This window comes from Typopeltis vanoorti, chromosome 17 (genome assembly GCF_054136105.1).
Source record: "Typopeltis vanoorti isolate ZY-2024b chromosome 17, IOZ_Tvanoo_1.0, whole genome shotgun sequence".
NCBI lineage: Eukaryota > Metazoa > Arthropoda > Arachnida > Uropygi > Thelyphonidae > Typopeltis > Typopeltis vanoorti.
The window spans coordinates 93617016-93643353 of NC_143565.1; the positions used below are offsets into that span (position 1 = coordinate 93617016).

General features: G+C 36.2%; 1 protein-coding gene across 3 annotated transcripts in view; it reads right to left on the reverse strand.

Annotated features, from left to right (window-relative positions):
- Positions 1 to 26338, reverse strand: part of LOC150097647 (uncharacterized) — a 219192-nt gene that overhangs the window by 108877 nt on the left and 83977 nt on the right. For all 3 annotated transcript variants that reach the window (XM_090407258.1, XM_090407257.1, XM_090407259.1), the window contains 2 exons: positions 20153 to 20203; positions 8212 to 8270 (listed from right to left, as the gene is read on the reverse strand). In XM_090407258.1, the coding sequence (XP_090263384.1) occupies positions 8212 to 8270; positions 20153 to 20203 (110 nt within the window). The remainder of the gene's footprint in view (positions 1 to 8211; positions 8271 to 20152; positions 20204 to 26338) is intronic.

The window sequence follows — 26338 nt, forward strand, 5'->3', positions numbered from 1 at the left end:
TAATTTGGTTATAGTCTTTGAGGGAAGATTTTTTTTAAATTATATATGTAGTGGATAAATATGTGCATGGTTATGACATAGGAGACAATTACATGTTTAAGTCTAATGAGTTAACTTAGCGTTGAGCGCACTATGAGTTTTGTTGTATTAACTGTATTCCCTGTATGTTAAATGGTTAAGTGAGATAACTTCTCGGTATTTTTGTGTATTGTACCTATTGTTCTAATTCAAAATAAATGTTTTGTTTTATAACTACCTGGCCTGTTCTTTAGCCAATGCACTATCTCCAAAAAAATAGTGAACCTGCATGCAAAATTCAATTTCTAGCAGTCACGACTTACATATGGGAAAATCTCTACATAGTTAATGATCCCTGTTTTCCTCACTTTAACTTTCAAGCTATATTAATTCAATTAGATGCCGCAGCCGTAAATAAAACAAATTTTTCTAATTGATTCGTGCAAAAGTTGGGGAACTGCACATATTAAACAGGCTGATAACCTTAGGTCTGTTTAAGAGTGGGGATGGGACAGAAATCAGTTGTGGTAGTATTAACAGATTGCACAAATAAAATAAATAAAATAAAATAATTAAGAATAAGCATAATATTTTTACAATATGTCATCAAGTCCTATTGCCTTATTGAAAGCGAGCTTACTTAAAACCTCATATACCTCTTGCTTGCTCACCATTAAATCTTCTCTCGTTTCATTATCTAAACTCGGGCTTCTGATTTCACATTGAGGATGAAACACTTGATAAAATGCTCACTGAATACCTTGACTATATCCTCTGCAGCAGTTACCCATCTTCCACTTTCATCCATTAACATCATCATCTGGCCATATTCGTTCTTCTTTCTACTTACCACATATCAAAAATACTCCAAAGGGTTTTTCTTGGTTGATTTGCTAATTTCTGTTTGCAAAAGTTTGTGCTTTTGCTATCCTTACCCATTGAGTCACTCTCTCTTATCCTGCTTTTTTATATTGTTCTTGCGACTAATTATTCCCATTATTCATCTTGTGCTGCTTCCAAAGTACTTTCTTCTTCCAGATTTCATGCTTAACCACCTCATTCATCCATTTGACACCTACCTTATTCAACCTTTTGACCTTTGGAATACATTCACACATTGATACTGTTAAGTATTTCTTTGTCAGTTCTCAAACAGCATTTATTTCCTTTCTGTTCAACTTCTCATTCCATGCAATAGCTCCAAGCTGTCTCCTAAGCTTGTCATAATCACCAGCATTGCAATTTCACATATATTTTTTCCTAACAGAAGTCTTCATATGGCTAGCCACAACCCAAGTGATCACTTCATGATCACTCTCACCAATTGGAGCAAAGTGTGAAACCTCACTCACAATTATATCCTCTGATGAAATGATCAGATCTAAAACTCTTTAACCCTGCATGCCCTCCTATACATACAGGCTAAGACAGTTGTCTCTCAAGAACTCAAGAAATTAATTTTCCTCATTCCCAAATGCCATCTCTTCATTGCAATCTATGCTGTCATAATTAAATCATCCATAATATTACCCTTCCTTTGTTCAGTAACCCAAGTTGCTTTTATGTTTTGTCATCACCTCCCTCACATTCTCTGGCCTATAGCAACATCCAACTAAATCTTTCTTTCTGTAAAACTCTACCTCAAAATGATTGCCACTATTTCCCTCTTACACGTCTACCTTATGTGGATAATTTCCCTGCTATCATCAGCAGCATTCCCTCACCTTTCTTGTCCTTTCTATCCTTGTGAAAAATACTTCCATTTCTAATCCTGTCAGGATATCATCTTGATTCAACCATGTTTCACTTATTCCAAGAATTTTTGGGCAAATAAATCAATCAGTGAAACAATTTCATCTCCCTTATTTCCGATAATCCTGGCATTTGTAAATATACACAGCAGTTCACGTTTAGGTCTATAACCAGTCCTATCTAAGCCACTTGGTTGTGATTTCCTCACCACACCTGCCCAATCACCTTTATCATTACTTACCTCATATATCTCCTCAGCCTCAACTAGCCCACTCGCATCTTGATCCATTCCATTTCTATGCTAATCATCTCCCATACACATTCACTGCTACTTTCAGCATCCACTCTTTACGATGTGTCCCCCACCTCCCATTTCCTCTTGCATTCCCGTTCTCTCTTCATCTCTCACATTCCACTCTCCTGATCTTTCACTTCACCTCTTACTTCTGATTTCTTGCTTGCATCACATACTGCACTTCCATCTAGTGACAGTTTCTCCAGATCACTCACTCTAAAGCCATTCAAATATAATCTGCCATTTTTGTAAAAATCCATTCTTCCTTTAAATACATGTCACACATCTGAAAACTGCACTCCTTTCTCCTCATACAGCTCTGCCAGCATACCATTTATGATTCATGCTTTCTGTCTTAACTCATCATTGCATACCATGGCAACACACTGACCTTTCCCACTATACTGTTATTTTTTAACCTCGTAAAATCCTATCCATCCTTACATTCTCCTTCTAACTAAATCATTTATTCCCACAACCACCACTAACTCTCTTGCTCATTTCCTCCTCATATCCAAAGCTTAATTATCCTGCTCATTCTCCCACCTAAATATCAGACCATATGAACTCTCTCATTATCTAATCAATCACCTAAACAATGGAATCTCCATACACTCTATTCTGGAGTCATTTATCACCTATTTTTCTCTTTTTTTCTTTTATTTGTTTCCACTAAATATCTAATATCACTCTGCATATTCCTCATTTCATTTTGAACATTTTATTCAAATCTTGCATTTCAGCAATTTCTCTATCTTTAGTTCCCATAATCTTGTTCCCTCTTTATCAGAAAACACATGCTGCTCTGCTGCATGTGTTTTCTGTTTCCTCATTCCTACTTCCTTTTGCGTTCATATCACTTACTTTTGTTTCTTCATTCTTGCATTCTTTCACTCCCTCAGTCCATTTTGCATTCACTGATAACCCGTAATCTAATAAAATATCGCACTTTCTACAAATCCATACTTTATCTCATTTCCTGTTCAGTTTCTCCACAAAGATATCATTCACATTTCACCATGCATACATGTTGCACTTGTGACATCCAGTTTTGAAAAGTCTACATCATTAATAGCATTTGAACTCATTCACTACAACAAACTACTAAAAAGTCCTGACCAAAAACTCCATCTTCTATGCTAAAGGAACTTTAACACAGAAAAGAATTTTCTTTTTTCATTATAATAAACTATTTCTTTGGTCGTCCCTGTAAGTTTATTAGTCAGCTAGCAAAAAATCCATAGAGAAGGATTAAGATTTGTGATAAAACAGTAATTCTCCAGACATGGCATGCACTGCACCTGTGAAATAAGCAAAGTGGTTGCTCCTCAACAAAATGTGAAATGTTGATTTACACACACTGTTACAAAACCAGTTGTGTGTTCTTTTACTGGTTTGTTGTTTTATAGGATGAAAAGCCCTGCCACTCCATTTGAGATTGGCTAATTCATCTTCAGTTGAAGAATCCTTAGAAAAAGTTCCTGACATCCTAGACAGGATTCAAATCCAGATTTTCTAATTGCAGGACAAATGTTGTGAAGTTTATACAACTACAAATTTAGTCTCCAAGCTAGTTCAATTATGCCAGCTAGACTAGTGTAACAGTCTATTATTAAAGATATTTCGATAGTCCACATGCTTTCTATCAACTATTTGCTTCAAATTAATCTACAGGGTGAGCCAAAATGATGTAAACAATTTCTAATTTTTTTTACAAAGAAACAATTAGCAATAGGAAAATGCAACATGAATACTTTGAAAAAGAGTTTTAGTGTAGAATTAGTTGCAAGAATTAGTTCCTGACAGTTATCACTAGAGTGCATGATATATTTCTCGTAGAAAGGCTTATACGTTGGTTGCACATGATTACTAAATAACTTAAGCAATTCACAATGTGTACTGGAATATAAATTAAAATAAACTTTAATATATACTTCCTATATTTCAGCAATGTCATGTTGCCATCTTCATGGGAACATAGGATTAAGAGACGTGCATGCAGGCACTAAAAACAGCAAATGAGGTCGAAGCGGGGAAACTACTGTTTTTCCTAAAGTCCTGATGGTGCCCCCTAGTGTGCTATATTAGGTATTCTTGGCCGCTGGGCTGAAGTTCTCAAGATGTACGTCTCCCAAATTTGGGGCAGTCTCATGCATCCAAATTTGTTGAGGTTTGGCATGTTTCTTAGGGCTAGAACAGTCTTTCAAATTTATACTTGCTGTCATGTATTACTGTGGCTTTCTTCCACCATATTCTGTGGCATGTATCCAGAGCATGGTCTGCAAGCCCAGAGTGGCTGTACTGGTGAAACCAGATGTAATCCTTGTGTTCCAAAATTCTGATATTCACTGTCCTGCCTGTTTGGCCAAAGTAGCATGATATATTGCACTGCTAATTTTGTGCACAGAAAGATGAGTAGACAGGAACACGCTTTGTCTCAAAGTTTCATTACACAAATGTCTGATTAGCAAGCATTTAGAAGGAAGAAGGATAAGAATTTTCCAACTGCAAATTCCATTTATAAATGGTATTACGAATTTCAAGAGATCAATTGCATCCATAAAGGGAAAAATCCTGGGTGACCACATGTACTGAAGAAACAGATGATCATGTTCACTAGAAGATGCAACCATCCTTGTCAAGGTGTTTGACAAAAGTACAATAAATCTAAATGCTCTGCTAATTGTTTACCCTAGTCGGACCTCTGGTGAAAAAAAAAAAATAATAATAAAATAATTATTATTTGTAATTATTAAAATACTTACATGACACTACACAAAAGTATGATAAATCTAAATGCTCTGTTAATTGTTTACCGTAGCCTGACCTCTGGTGAAAAAAGTAATAATAAATTATACACAAATAAAAATTAATTATTAACAAAAGAAAATAAATTTTATACATGTAAGTATAATAATATACCGATGATCAAAAAAAAAATTAAAATAAAAAAGGTTTATAGTGGAACTACATTAAACACATCTCTACAGTTCCTCTTATGTTAAGGTTTTCTTGTGTTGGGGTTCTGTTATCATGTTCTGGATGCTATACAGGTTGCTGGTGGGTCCTCTATTTATAATTATAAATTATTTTTGTAATTAAAAGTAAAGTAATTACTCCAACCTGTGTGTTTTTGTCTCCATAAATTCTTCACAATAAATGCTGACCACTGTGTAAACTTAAAAGAAAGATTTGACAATGTGTGTTTGAGCGACAAAGTCCCACCACATTACTTGTGTCAGGAAAATGAACAGGCATAACATCTGTATATAGAATTCACAATATCTACACACCGTCATTGAAAATTCAAGGGAAAGTAGAAACTAGCAGGTTGTTAATATTTGAATCCAACTAAGGATGTGGATGTTTTCTCTTTGGGGGATAGATGAATTTCATCACGCAGTGTGAGACCATCTCTCTGCTTATCGGAGGCCTGAAATGACTTGAACAAGTACTATGTTTTTGTAGACAGTTTTGCTCTCAAGAGCAGAGTTTCTGGATTATCTCACCCTTAGCCTTATTATATATTATATGATAATATATGATAAGTTTACAACCTTTTGTGTGATTGGAATATGCATAAAAAGTGTGACCTGAACAGTTTCCCTGTATACTATTATACTTGGCTTCCCCCAGGCATGATCTGGTGGAGTAGATAGCAGCAGGATCATTTGTTAGCTGATCACAAAGCTTGATACATTATCATCAGATCTGGTCCCATGTACTATCTGGTGACAGCCTACAGAACTACATTACTGTCGCACCTTGAATGGAAGAAGTACTGGATTTCAAGTTAATTACAGTGGATTAGGCATTTCCAATAAATGATGTCACCTGCACTGCATGCACAAAGGTGGTATGTATGTGTGTGTGTGTGTGTGTGTGTGTGGAGGGATTCCCACTGGATGATGAAAGTCATCTACCACATAGGTAGTGGCTGATTTCTAGGCTCTGCATAGAAATCATTCTTCATGGAATTATTATTATTAGTATTGTTGTATGGGCACGTCCATGGAGTCTAAAGACTCATCATGGAAGACCCAAATTATCCACACAATCTATCATATCTCTCCTTGAACCCACTAACAGAAAAGCATTCAACTGATTCTGGCAACCCATTCCACTCATTCACAACTCATCAAGCAAAAAATCTAGTCCTTATGCTCCTACTAACCACACCTTTATTCAACTTCCAGGGATGACCTCTTGTTCTGGCTCCTCTAACCAAGTGCTGAAACATTTCCCCTGCATCAATCCTATAAAACCCTTTAAACAACTTAAATGTTTCTATCATATCCCCCTCTTTTTAGCCTATCAACCAACTTCTGAAATCTGCACACACTCAATCTATCCTATTAGAGAACATTCCACAGACCACTCACATCTTGGTTGCTTGCCTGTGAATCTTCTCCACTGCTTCCACATCCCCAAAGAAACCCAGAAATCCCCAAGAAACCTAGACCTGAGCCCAATAATCCATATGTGGATATATCAAGACCTTATAAAGTGGAATAACAACTTCTTATCTCTATTTGTTAGTGTGTTCTTCGATACCCAAATAATCTTATGAGCTACTTTAGCAACCTTAGCAATATGTCCTCTAAACTTTAACCCTTTGTCTACCACCACCACCACCACTAAATCTTTAGCTTCATCTATTTCCTGAAGTACAGTTTCATTAATGTGGTACACAGCTTGTAATTTATTTATCCCAAAATGCATAACTTTATATTTCTCCATATTAAACTGACATCCATTATCTTTTGTGCATACTGACAGTCTATTTAAATCATCCTATAAGCACTCCACAATGCCTTCCTTGATTAACTATTACTTGACCTAATTTCACATCATCAGCAAACAATTGAATTTCTTTTCAGGTTATTTTCTACATCATTTATGCATAAAGTAAACAGTAGTAGTCCCAGCACTGAACCTTGCAGCACATCACTAGATTCTGCCTCTCCATATACCACTTTTTGATATCTGACCATCATCATAACAATCCTCATTTGTCATAATTTGCAAAATGGTTTTATGTGGTATTCTGTCAAATGCCTTTGCAAAATTCAGAAGAATCATTGTATAGCCATTTCCTGTATAATGGAGTAACTCAGCTGTTACTCCATTATAAAAAGACAGTAAATTACTAAGGCATGACCTACTTTTCACACAGCCATGTTGTCCCTCATACAGGATCACATTCTTATTCACCCATTCTTGAATTCTCTTTCTGACCAATTTTTCCAGTACTTTTACCACTGCGACTGAGATACTGATTGGTCTATAATTTGCTACCACAGTCTTAGAACTTCCCATATGCAGGGGAATTATTTCACCCTCTTTCCACTCCCTTGAAACCCTACCAGAGCTGAGACCCAAATTAAAGAGCCTGGTCAGAGATCAGGTAAATAGAAGTTCCCTCACACAGTCTCACAAAATCCAAGCCGATATCCCATCTAATCCCACAGCTGTATTTACATTGAGGATGTGGATTCCATTATCCATGGAGGATGCAAGCATTCTGCTTGAATATCAAGTATACTCTTACTTCATTCATGGTGTATTGTCATATGATAGCTGAATCCAAATGGAGCAACACTTGCAGAAAGAATCATGATTCCATTCCCATATTTAAATTACACAGTGATCACTATCTGTTACATAATAAATATCTGAAGATGTAGATGAACTTGCTGCATATTCTGTGTGCATCCATGTAGACAAAGCAGCATCTTCACATACAAAGAATTTGTAAATTTCAAATTTATTCTTAGTGTTAGAATTATTAGAATATGGTATCACTTGAAAGGACTTGAATACACCTAAAATTTCAAAATTTGCATGTCTTCGATTTCTTATCTTATAGTTATAACAGCACCAAAGAAAATTATGGCTCATCAGTACAACTTGAAAATCAAACTCTTTCCCTTCTAACAGTCATTTCGTTAACATGGGAGTCTACAGGAGACTGTAGCAGAAGCATCGGTGCATGAGTAGGCACCTCGTCTCTGCTCACAACCAGATGTAACGTCACCGCAAGGGAGATATCTTTATTCAGAATCAGTTACTATCTTGTTTATTCTTTATACATTATAATAATGAAAAACAATCCACAAACAGTTCACTTAAAAATATCTATTTACCTGTACTCATAAATAGGTTTCCACTTTTCTTTAGGAAAAAACTTCATGTATAAATGCAACTAAGGGGGAGAAACAAAGAAATATCACAAACACACACACATACATACACATATATATATATATATGTAGGCAAACATTTTGTAATATAGTACTGGATATCTGCATTTCTATACTGTAAAAGTCAAAGATTATAGTTTTACTCATTTATGCTCATTACTTATTCAGAATAATCATACTGGAAACAAAGCAGAATGGTACTACTATTTGTGTTAAAATAATGCACAGAAAGAAACTACATTGCACACACCAAATGATATGCGAAATTTCATATCAGTTGAAATGAAGTAAATAGAATCCTATATTTCAGATTTCAAGATTTAGATATCACTGAATTTTCCCACTCCACAACTCTCTAGGGAAGAATTTCTTTGAAAGCTGTTTGATGCATACATTAAGAGACAAAAGGTATTTGGCTCTTTCATTTTGTAAACATTAATCAGTGAAATGATTGTATGGGTGCATGCACTTTTGTGTGTAGTATGGAGGCAGTTAACATTTTGCAGGTTCCAGCTGGTTCCCATTTTATGGAATGAAACCCGAGTTTCTGGGAGGAAAAACTTTCCAACTCTGTACATGATCTATCCACTCACCTTTAACTGAAATGCCTATAAACTTTATCAGTGATCAAGTTACATATGCTCATTATAAACAACAAACTACATGATAACCACAGTAATTAACTTTAACGAAATGAAAGTACAGATACTTCATACCGAAAATAACAGTACATAATCAGTGCATGGAAACAAGCAAATTAAAGAAATGGGAATACAAGGTGCATACAACAATCAGTTTACCAATCAAAAACTGTTGCCACTTGCTAGAAATTAATATATTAATAAATAATGTTATTAAAATTATTTTTGATAGTTACATAAAATGAGAATCTCCCAAACTTCTGGGTGAGAGACAATCATTCCGATTCAGATTTGGCTGATATAAAAAGGCTTTGCAACTTTCTTTGAAAAGGTGTTCATATTTAAAACTGCTTCTATGGAGAAGATGAGCTTTATCGCACTGAATATTGTGTTTAGTGTCAATACTATGTTGTGCCAGACCAAACTTTTGAGGTTTCATGTATTCAATATAATACTGGTGTTCATTAATTCTTTTTTCCACAGAATGGCTTATCTGCCCAAAGTATGTCAGATTGCATTTACAAGGTATCTGGTAAACACCAGCTAATGACAGAAGTGACAATTTGTCTTTTGTTGATGGCATCAGATGAGTAATTTATTTCATCTCCGGTAATTTATCAACCAGTGTTTATCGAAAACCTACCTCTACTGGCAGATGCATTCATCAAAAGTCTGCTCATCACACCTCTCAAAAAATGGTGTTATCAAGTCTTTAATTAATAGAGCACATAATGTGTGCTCCTCTCCCTCAAGATTACAACAAGAACTTCTCATTATCAAAACTTTAATGGAATTTAATGGTTACAATCCTAATCAAATTCAGCAGATAATTGACTCCTATGTTCCAACACCTCAGGATTCTTCAACAGACCACAGGAGTTCTAATTCCTTATATTTCTGTTACATCTGAACCTATTGGTAGAATTTTGAAGAAATATCACCTTATTACCATATATTTTCCAATTAACAAAGTTTCTCATCTGTTGCCATCAACAAAAGACAAATTGACACCTCTATCATTAGCTGGTGTTTACCAGATACCTTGTGAATGTAATCTGACATACTTTGGGCAGACAGGTTCTGTGGAAAAAAGAATTAATGAACATCAGTATTATATTGAATACATGAAACCTCAAAAGTCTGGTCTGGCACAACATAGTATTTACACTAAACAAAGTATCCAGTGGAATGAAGCTCGTCTTCTCCACAGAAGCAATTTTAAATATAAAATTGCTTCTGTGCCTTTTCAAAGAAAGTTGCGAAGCCTTTTTACATCGGCCAAATCTGAATCAGAATGATTGTCTCTCTCTCTCCCAAAAGTTTGGGAGATTCTCATTTTATGTAACCATCAAAAATAGTTTTAATAATATTATTTATTAATATATTAATTTCTAGCATGTGGCAACAGTTTTCAATTGGTAAACTGATTGTTGTATTGTACCTTGTAATCCCGTTTCTTTGATTTGCTTGTTTCTACACACTGATGATGTATTGTTATTTTCAGTACGAAATATCTGTATTTTAATTTCATTAAAGTCAATTACTGTGGTTATTGTGTGTTTACAGTCATGCCACAGGTACCTTTAAGGATATGCTCACTATGCAAAATAACATTCAATGGGAATAAATATTATAATTTTTGCAATCTTGCACTAAGTATGATGCATGTATTGTAATGATACAAACATGTCTTACATACATGCATCATACTTAGTAAGCCTAACATATTCTCTTTCATATCTCATTTCATTCACATTGAAATGATTGATAACTGAAGACTATACATGGTTTAGTATCAATCCTCAACTTTTTATTTCACTGATCTACATTGCCTCTTTTAACTTTCTTAGGTAGCTATTGTAGGCTGCATAGCATTTCTGTTTCCTGCCACATTACTCTATCTTTTCCTTAGCAGCATGAAAAGATAGATCAGATCAGATACCTAGCTGTTTTTTTTTTTTTTAATATCTTTTATTTTCCCAGATGTGCCAGTTTAGAATACAACATAGACCACAAGAAACAGCAGATTCTGTAGACTTCTGATTTTTTATTTTATTTTACTGATGGATTATAATTTTCTGGGGGATTTTAGCAAAGATGTTACTCTTGTCCGAGGAACAATGGCACTTTGATGCCATGATTTTTTTTTAATAACTATGCTATTCTATCTGTGAAGTTTCTTATATACAGTAGAGTTTCAGCACTTTCAGCACAGCAATATGAGGGGTTTCAGAAAAGTAAGCTAACACATTTTTTTCTTAATAATGGTGAAAGGGAATGAGATAAACCATAGTGGACAATTAATAACACTCAAAAAGACCACGACTGCAGTGTGACGTGGCTGTCTCCGCACAGGTAATTCCAGTTTCAAGATGGCAGCTATCACGTGAGTGTGGTCCAAAACAGGTGTCCACGAAGTTATTCGTTTTTTGCAAGCAAAAGTGGCTTCACCAACATTTTGTGCATTAAGGGCCTCATTCTTGAAATCTGGCAGGTGAAGCTGCATGAAAATTCACAAGTGGTGAACATGAGTAAGTCCAATGTTTACAAAACTGTTCATGATGTCCTTGGCTTTCAAAAAGTGTGCTCCAGCTACGTACCCTGACAATTGTCAGAGGAGCACAAGGCAACACGTATGAGGAAGTGTCTGGAAAATCTGTTGTGATACAGCAACAGACGTGAGGATTTTTTTGCTCGCCTAGTCACATGAAATGAAACATGGGTTCATCACTTTAACCTGGAGAGCAAACAAGACTCCATGACCTGTAAAAATCCACAATTGTCAAAAAATTCAAAACTGTTCCCACTATCCGAAAAGTCATGGTCACAATGTTCTGGGATTGTCAAGGTGTTCTGTTGGTGGACTTCTTGCCAAAGGGAGGAACAATCGATGCAGAGCTTTACTGTAAACATTGGACAAACTGAAAGTCAATATTCGATGCAAACGACCAGGACTCCCGACAAGCACATTTTTTGGTGCATAACAATGTTACTCCACACGCACCACTCATAAGTTGGTTGCACTGTAATTGTTGTGAAACTCTGCCACATCCTCTCCCCCACACAGCCCAGACTAATGCCTTCAGACTTCCTTTTTTTTCAGTCCCCCCCCCCTCAAACCTTTCCAGAAGGCATTTCACTATGGATGAGGAAGTTCATCAGGTGGTGCGATGTTGGTTATTGGGTGTGGGCATGACTTCTTCTGTACTGGAATTGATAAACTGATCTATTGTTGGGACAAGTGCATCAATACATTTGGAGATTTTGTGTAGAAGTAGTGCACATTCATTTATTTCTTGGTGTATAATTTCAACTTATTATTAAACATGCTCGAGAAAAAAAAAATGTGTTACCTTACTTTTTGAAAACCTCTTGTAGCTATGCAATTCCTGTACACTGTCCACTGTTAGTACTAATCAACATATCCACAACATAACCTCTACAAGGCCTTTAAGGAATGTGAAGAACCAACTACTTATGACCTTATGCTTATATCTAATTCTCATTTCCACACGGTGATTCTTATTAATAGATCTGATGGAAATTGAATGAACAAGGATGGGCTGGATATTTTAGCCTAATCAAATTATATTTTGTATTGGCTTACACTACAGACAGAATTATAATGGTACAACTTCATCAAATGTTGTGCTGGATGAGGCACTGTCCAATTACACAAGATCCCCAAAGTTCCATCAGAGAACCAAGGCACACAATGAAAAGTAAGCTACTAGAACAATCCTGGTCTCAAACTAGTGAAAATGAAAATAGATATCATCAACAAATAAGAAAAAAATGAAAAAAAAAAAAGAAAAAAAAAGATAGAGCTAGCAGAGGAATGGCAAAAATATCAAGTCAACATAACTAACATTAAAGACAAAAAAGTGAGATATTCCTAAATAAACTATAAGATGTTGTTTAAGGAATTTAACAATGCAGACAACATAATAACTAAAAATTAACTTAAGCTAGCCAAAGTGCTTTCTTTTTTGATATTTTAAAAGCTAGCCCACTTTAAGTCCAGTATACAAGAACTTGCTCTCCTCAGCACTGACCTAATGGTGATGTCTCCATCACCATTTCCATCACAAATATTCCACTTAAATGCACTAATTCCTCCTGATATCTCAGTGCTGTTTCAGTTTACTTTGAACTTGGGCTATTTTATGTGACAAGGAAATTCTACACACAGATGGAGGGTATAGCCATTGGACTATCTTTCTGTCCCCCTCCCAAACAACAACTTTTTTATGGAGATTTTTGAGAAGAATACCTTAAACTTCACCCCCCCCCCCAAATCTCTACTGTCTGGCTATGCTTTGTAGATGTTGTATTTGGCCACATGGCACACATCCTGAACATTTTTCTTTCTTATTTGAACAGTCGACATCCAAGGCTCATTCAATTCACTACAGAAATAAAAATGCTCTTGCTAGATACTCTAATTACAATACAACCAGATACATCCTTGACCTTCGGAGTCTATAGAAACCCCCTCCGCGCCACACACACACAGGTAAATACATCCACCAACAGTCACATCACCCCATCTCAACAATAATGGCATTATAAAAACCTTGGTCCACAGGGCAAAATTGATTTGCTCTGATAATACTGTACTCACTACTGAACTCAATCACATATAAAACACTGTTTTAGCCAATGACTACACCCTCCAGATAAAAAGAATACAAATGCCCTGAACGCACATTTCCCTTTACCCCCACCCCTCTCCATCAATAGAATACAACAAATCTATCACCAATCTACATATCCAGGATCTTGGCTATTTCTGAAAGGTGGCCAAGATCCTAAAAAAATGTAATCTTGTGACCACTTAAAAACCACACAGAAAGTTAGCATCTCTTATCTGCTCTCCTGAAGACCAACTGAAACCTCTGGATTTACCCAAGGTCTATCAGGCACCTTGTTACTGCAATCTTGCCAATGAAGGCCAAACAGGCTGAACAGCCAACATCACGACATCAGTTTAAAAGATCATGCCCTGGATACTTGCCACAGGATCAGATGGAAAAGGTCACTTTACTGCACCAAAGCAAATTTAAATTTGAGAGGCTTTTCCTCAAATCTACTTCTGTCCTCATGAAATATCTTAACCTGAACAAAATATGGTTGCATCTCATATAGGAAACTCTCATCTTTAGACAATCAGCCTGTAGTCCTAAAATGATACCTATAGGTGGCACAATTTTAGAACTATAAGCCTCTTTGTATTTCTCCTGTTCTTTCTTTTTTAGTAAGTGAAGTAGGCACTTGTTGACACAGGCATATTATTCTTCTGAAGATGCAATTTAACTTTGGTGAAATACTGGAAATAATAATTAAAATTTTAGTCATTATATCATTTATGTTGATAATTTCCCTTAAACAATGTATAAGCCTAAGCATCATAATAAACTATAAGATGTTGAATACAGACACAGTGATCATGGAAAGATTAGCTGACATTCAACACTAAATACAAAGATAAATTTCTTAAATGGCAGTCAATTTCAAGATATGAACAGAGATATGAACTCAAAATAGGGCACTGCACAATGAGACTTATAAGCCCATTAGAGATTCCAGTAGGGAAGAAATAGAGGAACATTTTCAGTGATTAGAGAGGGGATAGCAGACCTAAACAAAAAAGAAAAAGTATGTTTTGTTGAGACCTACACAGCAGAGTAGAGTACGAAATGAATCCCAGATACACAGAAATGTTTCAGGAAAATCTGGAGAAAACAACAAAGCTAATAATAATGGTAAGAACCTGCTCTTTTGACTAGTTTAGGATACAAGAGTATAGACAAGATTTGAAATACACTATCTGCTCAAAAATATCCAGATGCCTGCTCATTCCAACTCTCTTCTAATATGAAAGGCATTAATATGGAGTTGATTCACCCTTTTCCATAATAGTCTTCAGTTTTCTAGAAAGGCTTTCCACTAGATTTTGGTATGATACTGTGGTATTTCTCTATTTCTCTCCATTCTTCCAGTAGAGGATTGGTGAGGACAATTATTGATGTTGGGTGATTCCACTTGGCTTACAACTGGCATTCTAATTCATCCCACAGGTGTTCAAAATGGGAATGAAATCAGAGCTCTGTGCAGACCACTCAAGTTCTTCAACAGCCATCTCATGAAACCATTCTGCACAGAACTTGCTTTGTAGACAGGATCATTACTGTGTTGATCCAGGAAAGGGCCTTCATAGAACTGCTGGGGAGCAAGGGGGTTGACAGCCCAAACCATGAAAAACAGCCCTACACCATCATATATCCTCCACCAAATTTCACAGATATGACACATTCGAGTGAGTAGCATTCTCTTGCATATTCAAAACCCAGAGTAGACTGCCATTATGGTGAAGCATGACTTATTACTCCAGAGAACGTATTTCTACTATTCCAGAGCCCAATGACAGTGAGCTTTACACCACTTCACCCGACACTTGATGTTGCCTTTGCTGATGTTAGGTTTGTGTGTGGCTACACAGCCACGAAATCATATGTTCTTCAGCTCCTGACAAGCAGCTGTGGTGCTGGCATTGCTTGCAGAGGTATTATGGAACTTGCTAGTGAGTGTTTCAACCAAGGACAGCAGATGTTTTAGTACCAGCCACAGAATCCCATGTTCTTCAGCTCCTGACAAGCAGCTGTGGTGCTTGAGAGGTATTATGGAACTTGCTAGTGAGTGTTTCAACCAAGAACAGCAGATATTTTAGTGCCATGAGCTTCAGCACCTGGAAGCCCAGTGACTTTACATGGCTTACCAGGTTGTGATTGCACTTTTGGTGCTCTTGGGTATATCCAGTTCACAATAACATCACTTACAGTTTACAGATAAAGGCAGTGACAGAAAAGAAATTTCCTAAACTGAGTTGTTGCAAGGGTGGTACCTTATTATAGTGCCTTGTCGAAATTCACTGGATCTTTACTGTTAATGTTTGTCTATGAAGATTGCAAGGAATGTGCTTCTTTTTATACCTGATTGTTTATAGTACTGTAATTGATAGACACAATTAAATGAGTTAGGCACTAAAGAAGATGCCAAATTAAACATGGAAATAGACAGTAGATATGGTAAGAAGTCAACTGAATAAATTTACATGGAATTCTGCAAGAAATTAGTTGAAACACTAAACTGACTATTGACAGCATTCAAAGCAATTTTAACTTATGGATCTAAGAGCTAGGTTAAAAATAAATCACTTGATCAAAGACTGGAGACCAGTCTTTGATATGAAAGCTCTGAGAAAGATTAGTGGAGTGAACAGATGGCATCAATGGCAGTATTGCATTAAAAATCAGAATATTAGGAAAGAACTTGATGTTGTTCATTCAGGAATGTCTTAGCAGAGCTAATCTCAGGTAGCATGGTCACTTAAACAGAATGAGAGACGAAAGGTTAGCAGAACAAGTGTTCTTTGCTAGGATAGTAGGAAAAAGACACAAACAGGAAGACCAAGATCTAGGTGGATTGATACAGTAAAAAGTGCCTTAAAAGAGAGAAATACAAGATCTGATAATATTGGAATCTTGACAGATAAGAGATTCATTTGGAGGAAAATTGTTGATAGGAAGTTAGTAATGATGTAACTTTTCGCATACTACTCATCATCATATCCTGTAAATCCTGAGGGTATATATCTGGGATTTGATGAATGAATGAATTTAATGTAAACCACTAACATTTCATGATGAGTATCTCATCACATTATCAGAGTGAAAACACAATGACAACTGAAGCTGGATGAAACAAGAACTGAACATAGGTTACAATATGATAGTATGAGGGTGCTAGCATCATCTTTAGTAGTGGCTACTGTACACATGTTGCTCAAATAAGTCACCATTTTTAGTAGATATTAGCAATACTGATATATATAATTGGTGGTATTTTGTTTATTTTTGACTGTGTTGTTTAGTCAACTATTATAATGTGATATGCTTTCAGAAACATTTTTCATTATGCCACCAATGTGTACGAGAAAAATGGTGATCAAGACATCAGTGTTGACTGATACCAAACGTGGGATTTAGTGCGATTAAGCTTGTGTTTAACGTATTCATTGTTGAGAGTGAATGGACTGTGATATGAGAGCGAGAATGGAGAAAATATTTGTTGGGAATATTTCATCAACAAGTATAAGAAATGGAAGTCATGTTGGAAGCGAAAGAATGAAGTGACTGATATTATGGATATAAAGCAGGATTGTCAGTGTTGTGGAGAATGTAGTGGAAGCAGTGAATGATAGCACAAAATACGAATGAAAATTTGAAGGAGGTGGTTGAAAGTAATAATGTGGATGATGAGATGCTAGCATGGAAAGAAATTGCTCGCTTACGCAGATTCTGTCACAGAACAAAGAATAAAAGAAAGAGTGAGTGGAAAAAGCATAAAAGTGAGAGAAAAGAGATAGCATTGTATGGGGATTCGATAATAAGAGGTATACTTAATGAGAAAATGATGAAAGCATGTTTCCCAGGTGCAAAGATAAAGGATGTTAGTAAAGCTTTAAGTTTGCAGAAGCAAACGAATTAATTGTTTTGGCAGGCACTCTTCATTTTTGTCAAGCAAAAATGAAGAGCAGGAAAGTAAGATTGTGAGTCTGTTGCCTCAGTATGATAGGATAAAATTTAGAAGAGGGTTCATGATTGCTGATGAATCAATGAGAAGATTGTGCAGGATGAATGGTGTGCACTTTATAGATGTGTAGAGTGAATTTGATGGACAAATGGACCTGATGTGCCTTATGTACTGCACTTAAATGGTTATGGAGTTAAGCGCTTAAAGAAAGTGTTGTTCAGTGAGAGTTTGGAAATGCAAAACCAGGAAAACTAGATATCGGGGGGGGGGGGGGCAATTGAGCATGTGTCTAGCTACCCTTGATGTAGATAAGTATGTGTGCAGGAATGATTATGAAGAGCTAGGTGTAGTTTCCCAGGTTTCAAATCTGAATGGGCAGATACATGGTAATAATGTGAGGGTAGATGTGGGCTCAAGGGGATGTTGAAATGCATGTACACGAATCCCAAAGTATCAGAAATAAAGAAGAGCAGTTTTTAGCATTGGTCAGCTTGACTTGGCCAAAAATTATTGGTTATTGGCATCAGCGAGACCTTTTGTCAGAGAATGATGTAGTTACAGGAGAAAAATGTAATAGACATTGTATTTTCAGAGAAGATAGAAGAAATAGGGTAGGAGGTGGAGTATCATTAATGATAGCTGAAGAACTTCTACCAACAAAAACAGAAGTTAAGGAAGATTGTAGATGTGTTGAAAATGATTCATTTGAGGCTGTCTGGTGTGAGATAATAGAGCAAATATATTGTCGGTTGCTGATATAGAGCTGGGCGGGTACAGAAAAAGATGTGGATGATATGCATAGGCAGATTAGCAACAGAAAGGTTTGAAAAACAGGTATCACAGATAATTATCCCTTAGTAACTATAAAATTCCATTTCCATTTTGGATGTGCCCTTTCCTCCTTCCAATCTACATCTCCATAGTTAAAGTCTCTCATGATAATTAATTGCTTGGCCTGCACTTGTGCTAATCTACTGATGCATGTCATCCACATCTTTTGCACCCCCAGGTCTATAGCAGCGACTAACAATATATTTTGTCCTACTGGCTTCTATCTCAAATCAGACAGCATCAAATGAATCAAAATTTTGTACCATATAGTTGATGAACATCCTAGAAACAATTCAAGGAAATATACTGACATCATCTTCCGCAGCCAAGGGGTGATTTTGAAAGTTCACTTTTCCAGAACTGTTTTTTCTAAAACACCAAGATAAGGAAGTAGACAATGAAGATGATAAATATGAATTTGAATGAGTGACTACACAAGATGCCAGGAAATTTACTGATTGGTTACAATGATACTTCATGCAGGAAGGCAATGAAGGCAGTCCATTATCTGCACCAGATGTCTGTGCTGATTTTGTGTGCTCATTCAATCAAAAGAAAACAGCAGGGTATACTGGATAAATTCTTCTGACAATAACTATTAGGAACTTAATGCTGAAAAGAAGTAAATACATATTTGTTATATAAATTAAATGTTTAAATATCAAATAAGTTCTAATGTGTTGTGTATTTTGTTTTAATAGGATTTAACAGAAACCTGTTGTCCTACATTGAAGGACAACAGGCCTCTGTTGATATTAAAGATGAGGAGAATTTAAATATATACATTTTTTGCTATTGTAATTGATTTGAATAAATGATTTGTTGTTCAAAGAAATGTTAGTTTGTCTTTTTATCATTATCATCATCAAATTCCTGACATGGTATTTGATGATATCAACATCAATTTCCTCCAAATCAATCTGTAACCTATCAAGACTCCAACATTATCAGATCTTATATTTCTATCTTCTAAGGCACTTTTTACTGTATCAATCCACCAATGTCATGGGTGCTTTTTCTGAAACCAGCTTGTTCTTCACCAAGCTTCTCTTCCATAATCCTTCTCAACCGTTTCTCAAGTATACTTGCATAAATCTTACCAGGAACACTCAGTAAAGAAATACCTCTGTAATTCTCACATTCAGTTTTATTTCCCTTTTTATATACAGGTAATATAAGAGCACTACTCCAATCATCTGGAATTCGTCCCTCTGTCCAGGCCTTCTGAACTATGTACAGTGCAGCCACTGTAAGACTTTTATACCACAATTAATTCTTAATTGTATATATTTTATTTAGTAATATTTTTATTTTATTTTTATTTCACTTTTTTTTTTTTCACCAGAGGTCAGGCTAGGGTAAATGATTAACAAAGCATTCAGATTCATCTTACTTTTGTATAGTGCCATGCCTACATGCCTACTATAGCTTGTGTCCTGTGTCCATGTATGTTTTCCTGAAGATGACCTCAATACAGAGGTTGAAACGTTGAATATCATTTTCTTAATTATAAGTAAAGTAATTATTCCAACACGTGTTTTTATTTCCATAAATTCTTCACTATGAATGTTGACCACTGTGCAACGATTAAAGAAAGAAAAGAATGAAAGTAGAGAGTGTTTTGATTCATCTGATCTGACAGCTTCTGTTGGAGCTGTTGTTGTTGATGATGATGTAATATTACTCAATTTAAAAAACAATTTAAAAATACTAATTCAATTTATATTCATTTAAATTTGTACATGATTTTTCACAGCTCAAAATTCGAGTCTGTTTTTTCAAATTCAACAAAAAGAATTCGTACTGGCTTGGCTCACCTGATTAGCCTTCAGACAGGATAATGTGTGAATGAGATCCATCAAGGCATGCTAAATGTAAAACAAATATATGGAAATATACTAGTTATTATATCTCCATAAAAGTTATAATAAAATTTAATTTTTCAGTAATTATAATGAACCCTCAAATCTGATGAAAAAATAATAAAAAACAAAGAGACATTTATAAACAGTTTATGCAGATGCAATAATTTTTGAGTGTCATAAGTGGTTGAAAGAGAATAAGTAACATAAATAGTCACTTGCTTTGTGCTTCACAACCATATGCCTGGGGAAGGAGTGTCCTAGGTTCAATTCTCATCGGTGACGAGAGGAGCTTAGGGATCTTCCTCAGCCATAGCCAAGTTAGTTGGTCTTGGGTGTGGACAGCAGGGTTTTTCTCCATCAGTTTAGCTGGGGTTTTTCATCCCGCAAACAGGCAAACCACTCCCTTGAACACACACGGATACAGTCAAGAATACCGAAGACAATCGCTCCAGCCATAGGTCTGAATTGTCAGCTATGCCGGTCCCGAGCACAGATAAAAAATGGGGGGGGGGGGGGCGATTGAGGTAGTGCTGAACCTCCCAGTAAAAAGGGCTCATGGCCGTTGAATCACCATACGAAATAAAAATAAAAAAAAACTTGAAGATTCATCGAACTGGTGATTTGAAGGAAAGACGTGGACTTTGATTTGGTCAGATATTTAAGTCTACAAAAGGGAAATTAAATTTAGACAGAAAAAACTGTAAGGAAAATTTTGACAAAGGACTCAGACATGAAGAAAGTTCATGTTAGTCTGTCTGTTCACAGTTATTGTCACACAGGCAATTTCTGCCAAAACATTAATCACAAAGCTAGAATGTCTACCCTACTCTCCAAGCTTAGTCCCATATAAGTTTCAGCTTTTCCCAAAACTAACTGCTCTGAAGACATCATAGAAATATGATGACAACATTAAATAGACTAAACATGTTTAGTCACATCAGTATATCATAAAATGGCATGTAAACACAAGAAAAGCATTCAGTAATACATTATTTACAAATATTTTGGCATGTGACTGTTACACAACGTAGAATGCTAACAATTGATTATTTAAAACAATATTCACCATGAGTACATATGATGTAACAACATCGAGATATGAACCAATTATATATTTAGTTTAATCCTTTATCCAAGTGTAAGCAAACACAGTTTGCGCATTAAGTATTTTCAGGACTGGGACAACTTGTGGCAAAGGTGGTATAACTTCTCATCACTTGCCTTAGTATCCCATAATGCAAAACACATCTCCTTGCGGACATGTATAATGATATGCATTAAGGGAAGGGTCACTACCCAGACCAGTTTCCCTGTTTAAGTGCAGGGTTACCTCTCCAAAAACTCGTGCGATCACTCATATCACCCAACAGTGAGCGACCTGAGTGATCATTTAACTCAACGTTGCCCCCCCCCCCCCCCAGTGGCAGGCTCACCCCACCACTGAGCAGAGCAATATCAGCACTGGTCCCACTAAGAGACAGGTAAAACCCTATCCCCAAGCAGAGCCGCTCATATCGCAGGGAAAGCACTGCCTCTTTCTGCGCAAAAGCATATCCGTGAGAGTCACACCTGGAAACAGCAATAGCTGAGCCTCAGTTAAAACTTCACTGGCTACAGCCTTGCCACAACCACTTCCGTACAAAAGCATATCAGTGGGAGCCAGACCCAGAGGTGGTGATACTAAGGTGGGAGAGTAATGGAGAAGTCACAATTCCATATACCAGTTGCCAAAAGGTATCACACCTTATTATTAAAATTCTCTGGATATGTTGATGGAAATTTTTTCACTTGGCTATGCTACCAATTATATATTTGGTTTAATCCTTTATCCAAATGTAAGCAAACACAGTTTGTGCCTAAAGTATTTTCAGGACTGGGCCAACTCATGGCAAAGGTGGTATAACTTCTCATCACTTGCCTTAGTAACCCATTATATCTTTATATATTAGGACTGGGGAAACTCGTGGCAAATGTGATATAATGGGTTACTAAGGCAAGTGATGAGAAGTTATTACCACCTTTGCCACGAGTTACTCCAGTCATGAAAATACTTCAGGCAGAAACTGTGTTTGTTTACACTTGGATAAAGGATTAAACTAAATATATAATTGGTAGTATAGCCAAGTGAAAAACCTTCCATCAACTTATCTCTAATCCAGAGAATTTTAATAATAAGGTGTGACACCTTTTGGCAACTGGTATATATGGAAATATGACTTCTTCATTGCTTCCACCTTAGTATTACCACCTCTAGATCTGGCTCCCACTGATGAGACCTAAATAAATAAAGGTCAAAACCTATCTGAGTAGTGACCCTTCCCTTAATGCATAGTATTATAGATGTCCACAAGGAGATGTGGACATCAATAATACTATGCATTATGGGATACTAAGGCAAGTGTGGGAAGATATACCACCTTTGCCACAAGTTATCCCAGTCCTGAAAATACTTCAGGTGAAAACTGTGCTTGCTTACACTTGGATAAAGGATTAAACTAAATATATAATTGGTAGCATAGCCAAGTGAAAAAACTTCCATCATCAAGATATGAATTTTTAAAATAAAATGCCAAAGATATACTGTACAATTATTCCAATTTAAGTCAGGTGGTATATTAAGGCTTCTGAACTTTCCTTAAATAAACACCTGCATCTAAAGCAACAATAATGAAGTAATCAAGTTCCTGACCAGAAGATTCTATGGCCGGTGTCCACTGTGTTAAGCTGCACTTTTTTAGGTTTATTATAAGTGATGTAAAATTGATGCTCCTGTATTCCCCCCCCCCCAACTTAAGAATAATCAGTTTGTCCAAAATAAAGATTACAATCATAGGGAACCTGATAAATGGAAAGGTAAGAAAGTATTGTTCTTGGAAGAAGGTAGCCAAGATGAGCTTATTGGTTGAAAAAAAATGCCAGTATTAAACTATATTTCTTTAAGATACTAGAAGTAGGTTCAGAAACACTAGAGATATAAGGAATCAGAACACTTTATATAGTTTCTTGAAGCTGGAATACAGGAACCACAGCTGCTGGAATTATTTGTCTTTTGGAGAAACCATTTTTTTTTTTTTAGCATAATGTTCCAGATGTTATGAATTTCCACCTGGAGAATCTGTGAGTTGGAACAAATAACATGTGCATGGTTTAAGAGATTCTTCATAATGCCTATCTTTTGCAAAGGATGATAAGTTGAATTATTTAGTATGTATCATGATGTACAACTATGAAGTAATCAAGTTCCTGACCAGAAGATACTATGGCTGGTGTCCAAATATGCTACTTTACTTTCTTTTTTTAACTTCCATGGTGAATTTTATGAGGATATAGATTATTTATCTTTTCCAGAAAATCAGGGATTGTATCTTTGGGATGAGGCCAGATTGTAAATATATCAGTAACATATTGTATCCAGAAGGATAGTGCGTGTTGTATTGAAGAGAATGTTTCCCAAAAATGTTCCAGGTAGAAATTAGCCAATGCGAGAGAGAGTAGACTGCCAATTGGAATTTCTTCTATTTGTTTGAAGAGTTTATTTTTGTAACTGAAGTAGCCATAGTGATTATGAAATCATGATGGCTGGTAAGTTTCAAGCAGAAATATTTGTAAATAAAGTATTTATAACATTTTTCTTGTGTTTGTGTGCAGGACTTGACAAATCCGCTTTGTCAAGTCTTGTATTTGTATTTATATATATTTTTACATATATTTATTTATATATTATATATATATATATATATATATATATATATGATGGTACAACATGACAAAATTTCATGCCTGCTGGGGCGTCGCCCAGTTAAACAAGGCCCCCGTTGTTTTCGCCAGGGAACCAGGGCGAACAGCGAAAAGTCAGCTACTGGAACAAATCTGAAAACAAACCCCAACTCAACATCACCAGAGTTAAAGATCGGTACTATCAACGTAAGAAGCCTGAATGGCAAAGAAATGGAGCTAGCTGAGGAATAAGATAAGTACCAGATCGACATAATAGGGGTGACTGAAACAAAAAAGACAAAAACTGGTGAGATCTTTCTGAGCAATAAATACAAAATGTTATATTCAGGCAATGACAATCAAGGAAAAGAAGGGGTAGCCATAGTATTCAACACAAAATAGGAGGCTAATCTTCTTGAATGGCAGTCAATCTCAAGTAGAGTAATATGGGCAAATATGAGAATGGGGAACTGGACAATGAGACTTATTTGTGCCTATGGTTCCACAGAAGGTTCCACTAAGGTAGAAGTGGAGGAATTTTTTGAGGCTTTAGAAAAAGCAACTGACCATATGAAAAATGAAAAGTTGGTCCTTGTTGGGGATCTAAATAGCAGAGTAGGAAATGATTGTGAGACATACAAAAATATTTTGGGAAAATTTGGAGAAAAGAGCAAAGCTAATAATAATGGCAAATATCTGTTGGATTTCTGCTCAGGACATGGACTGGTTATTACTAACACCATGTTCCAACATAAAAATGTGCACAAATTCACATGGAGAGAAGAGGCAAGGAATAAGAAAAGTCTCATTGACTATGTTATTGTTGATAGTGATGTTTTCTCCCTGGTGCAGGACACCAGAGTGTACAGAGGATTTGAAATTGGAAGTGATCAATATTTAGTCTTGAGCAGGATAAAATTGAATTTCATGTTGAAAAGAATAACATGTAAGAAAGTTTTAAAGCGAATAAAAGTTGAGCAGCTCTCAGATGTGAACTGTAGACTAAAATACACAAAGATTATTGAAGAAAAAATGAAAGAGTCTGAGAACAGGAATCAAACCTTGGAGATTCAGTGGCAAACTCTGAAGAAAACATTGATTGATTCTGCCAGAGAGGCATGTGGTGAGGTTGTCTGCAAGGATAAAAAAATCAGAACTCCCTGGTGGACACAGGAAGTTAAAAAGGCAGTGAAGGAAAAGAAGAAAGCATATCAAAAATTCCTGTCAAATAAGTCAGCTTGTGCTCTTAGAGAATATAGAGACAAATGCAAGAATGCTAAACACTGTGTAAAACTAGCTAAACAAAAGTCATGAGAGGACTTTGGCAAGAATATAGAAAATAAATATCAAGAAGGTGGAAAAAATATTCTACAGGTTGTTGAAGAAGCTTAGAAATGGAGGAAAGAGTGCTGTAAAAGGAGTTAGAGATGATAAAGGTGACATGAAAACTGGAGAAAAAGATATCCTTGAAGTATGGAGTAATTACTTTGAAAAACTGCTAAATGAAACAAGCAGTGATGACAGCAGAGTGGTAAAAAACACTGACCAGGCATGCAGTCAGGAATACATATCCATACTTGAAGTAGAAAAAGCCATCAAAGGCTTGAAATGTGGAAAGGCAGCTGGAGTAGATGATATTCGACCAGAAATGCTGAAGTATGGTGGTATAAGAGTCTTACAGTGGCTGCACTGCATAGTTCAGAAAGCCTGGACAGAGGGACGAATTCCCGATGATTGGAGTAGAGCTCTCATAGTACCCATATATATAAAAAGGGAAATAAAATTGCGTGCGAGAATTACAGAGGTATTTCCCTACTGAGTGTTCCTGGCAAGATCTATGCAAGTACAGGGTGTTTGGGATAAATTTGACAGTTTCGTAAGGAAAAAGAAAATCTTCTTTGTATCTATTAAATTTAATGAATTGACAAAAAAACATTACAGGCAGAGTTAATTACAATACTATCAACAAGATTTACTCAAAATAACCACCATTAGCATCGATCACAGCTTCAATTCTGCTTCGGAACCTCGAACAAGCTGATGCTACAGTCTCCCTGGGAAGGGCCGCAAAAACTGTTTTAATTTTATCCATTAACTGGGCTTTTGTATTACTGGAAGTGCGATTGGTGTCTTTTTCAACTGCGCCCCATACAAAATAATCCATGGGGTTAAGGTCTGGGGAGTTTGGAGGCCAAACATTTGGACTGGTGAAGTCGTAGAAATTTTCAGACAACCATTTTTGACTTTTCCCAGAGGTGTGGCAAGGGGCCGAATCCTGCTGCCATACATACGGCCTACCATTGCCTACCCTTGTTATCCAGGGCTTGACTACAGTTAGCAACTCCACGAACAAAGCCCGAATTCCAATGCCAGGGTTCTTCAACACCTGTTCCTGCAGATTTGCGAGGAATTCTGCTGTAC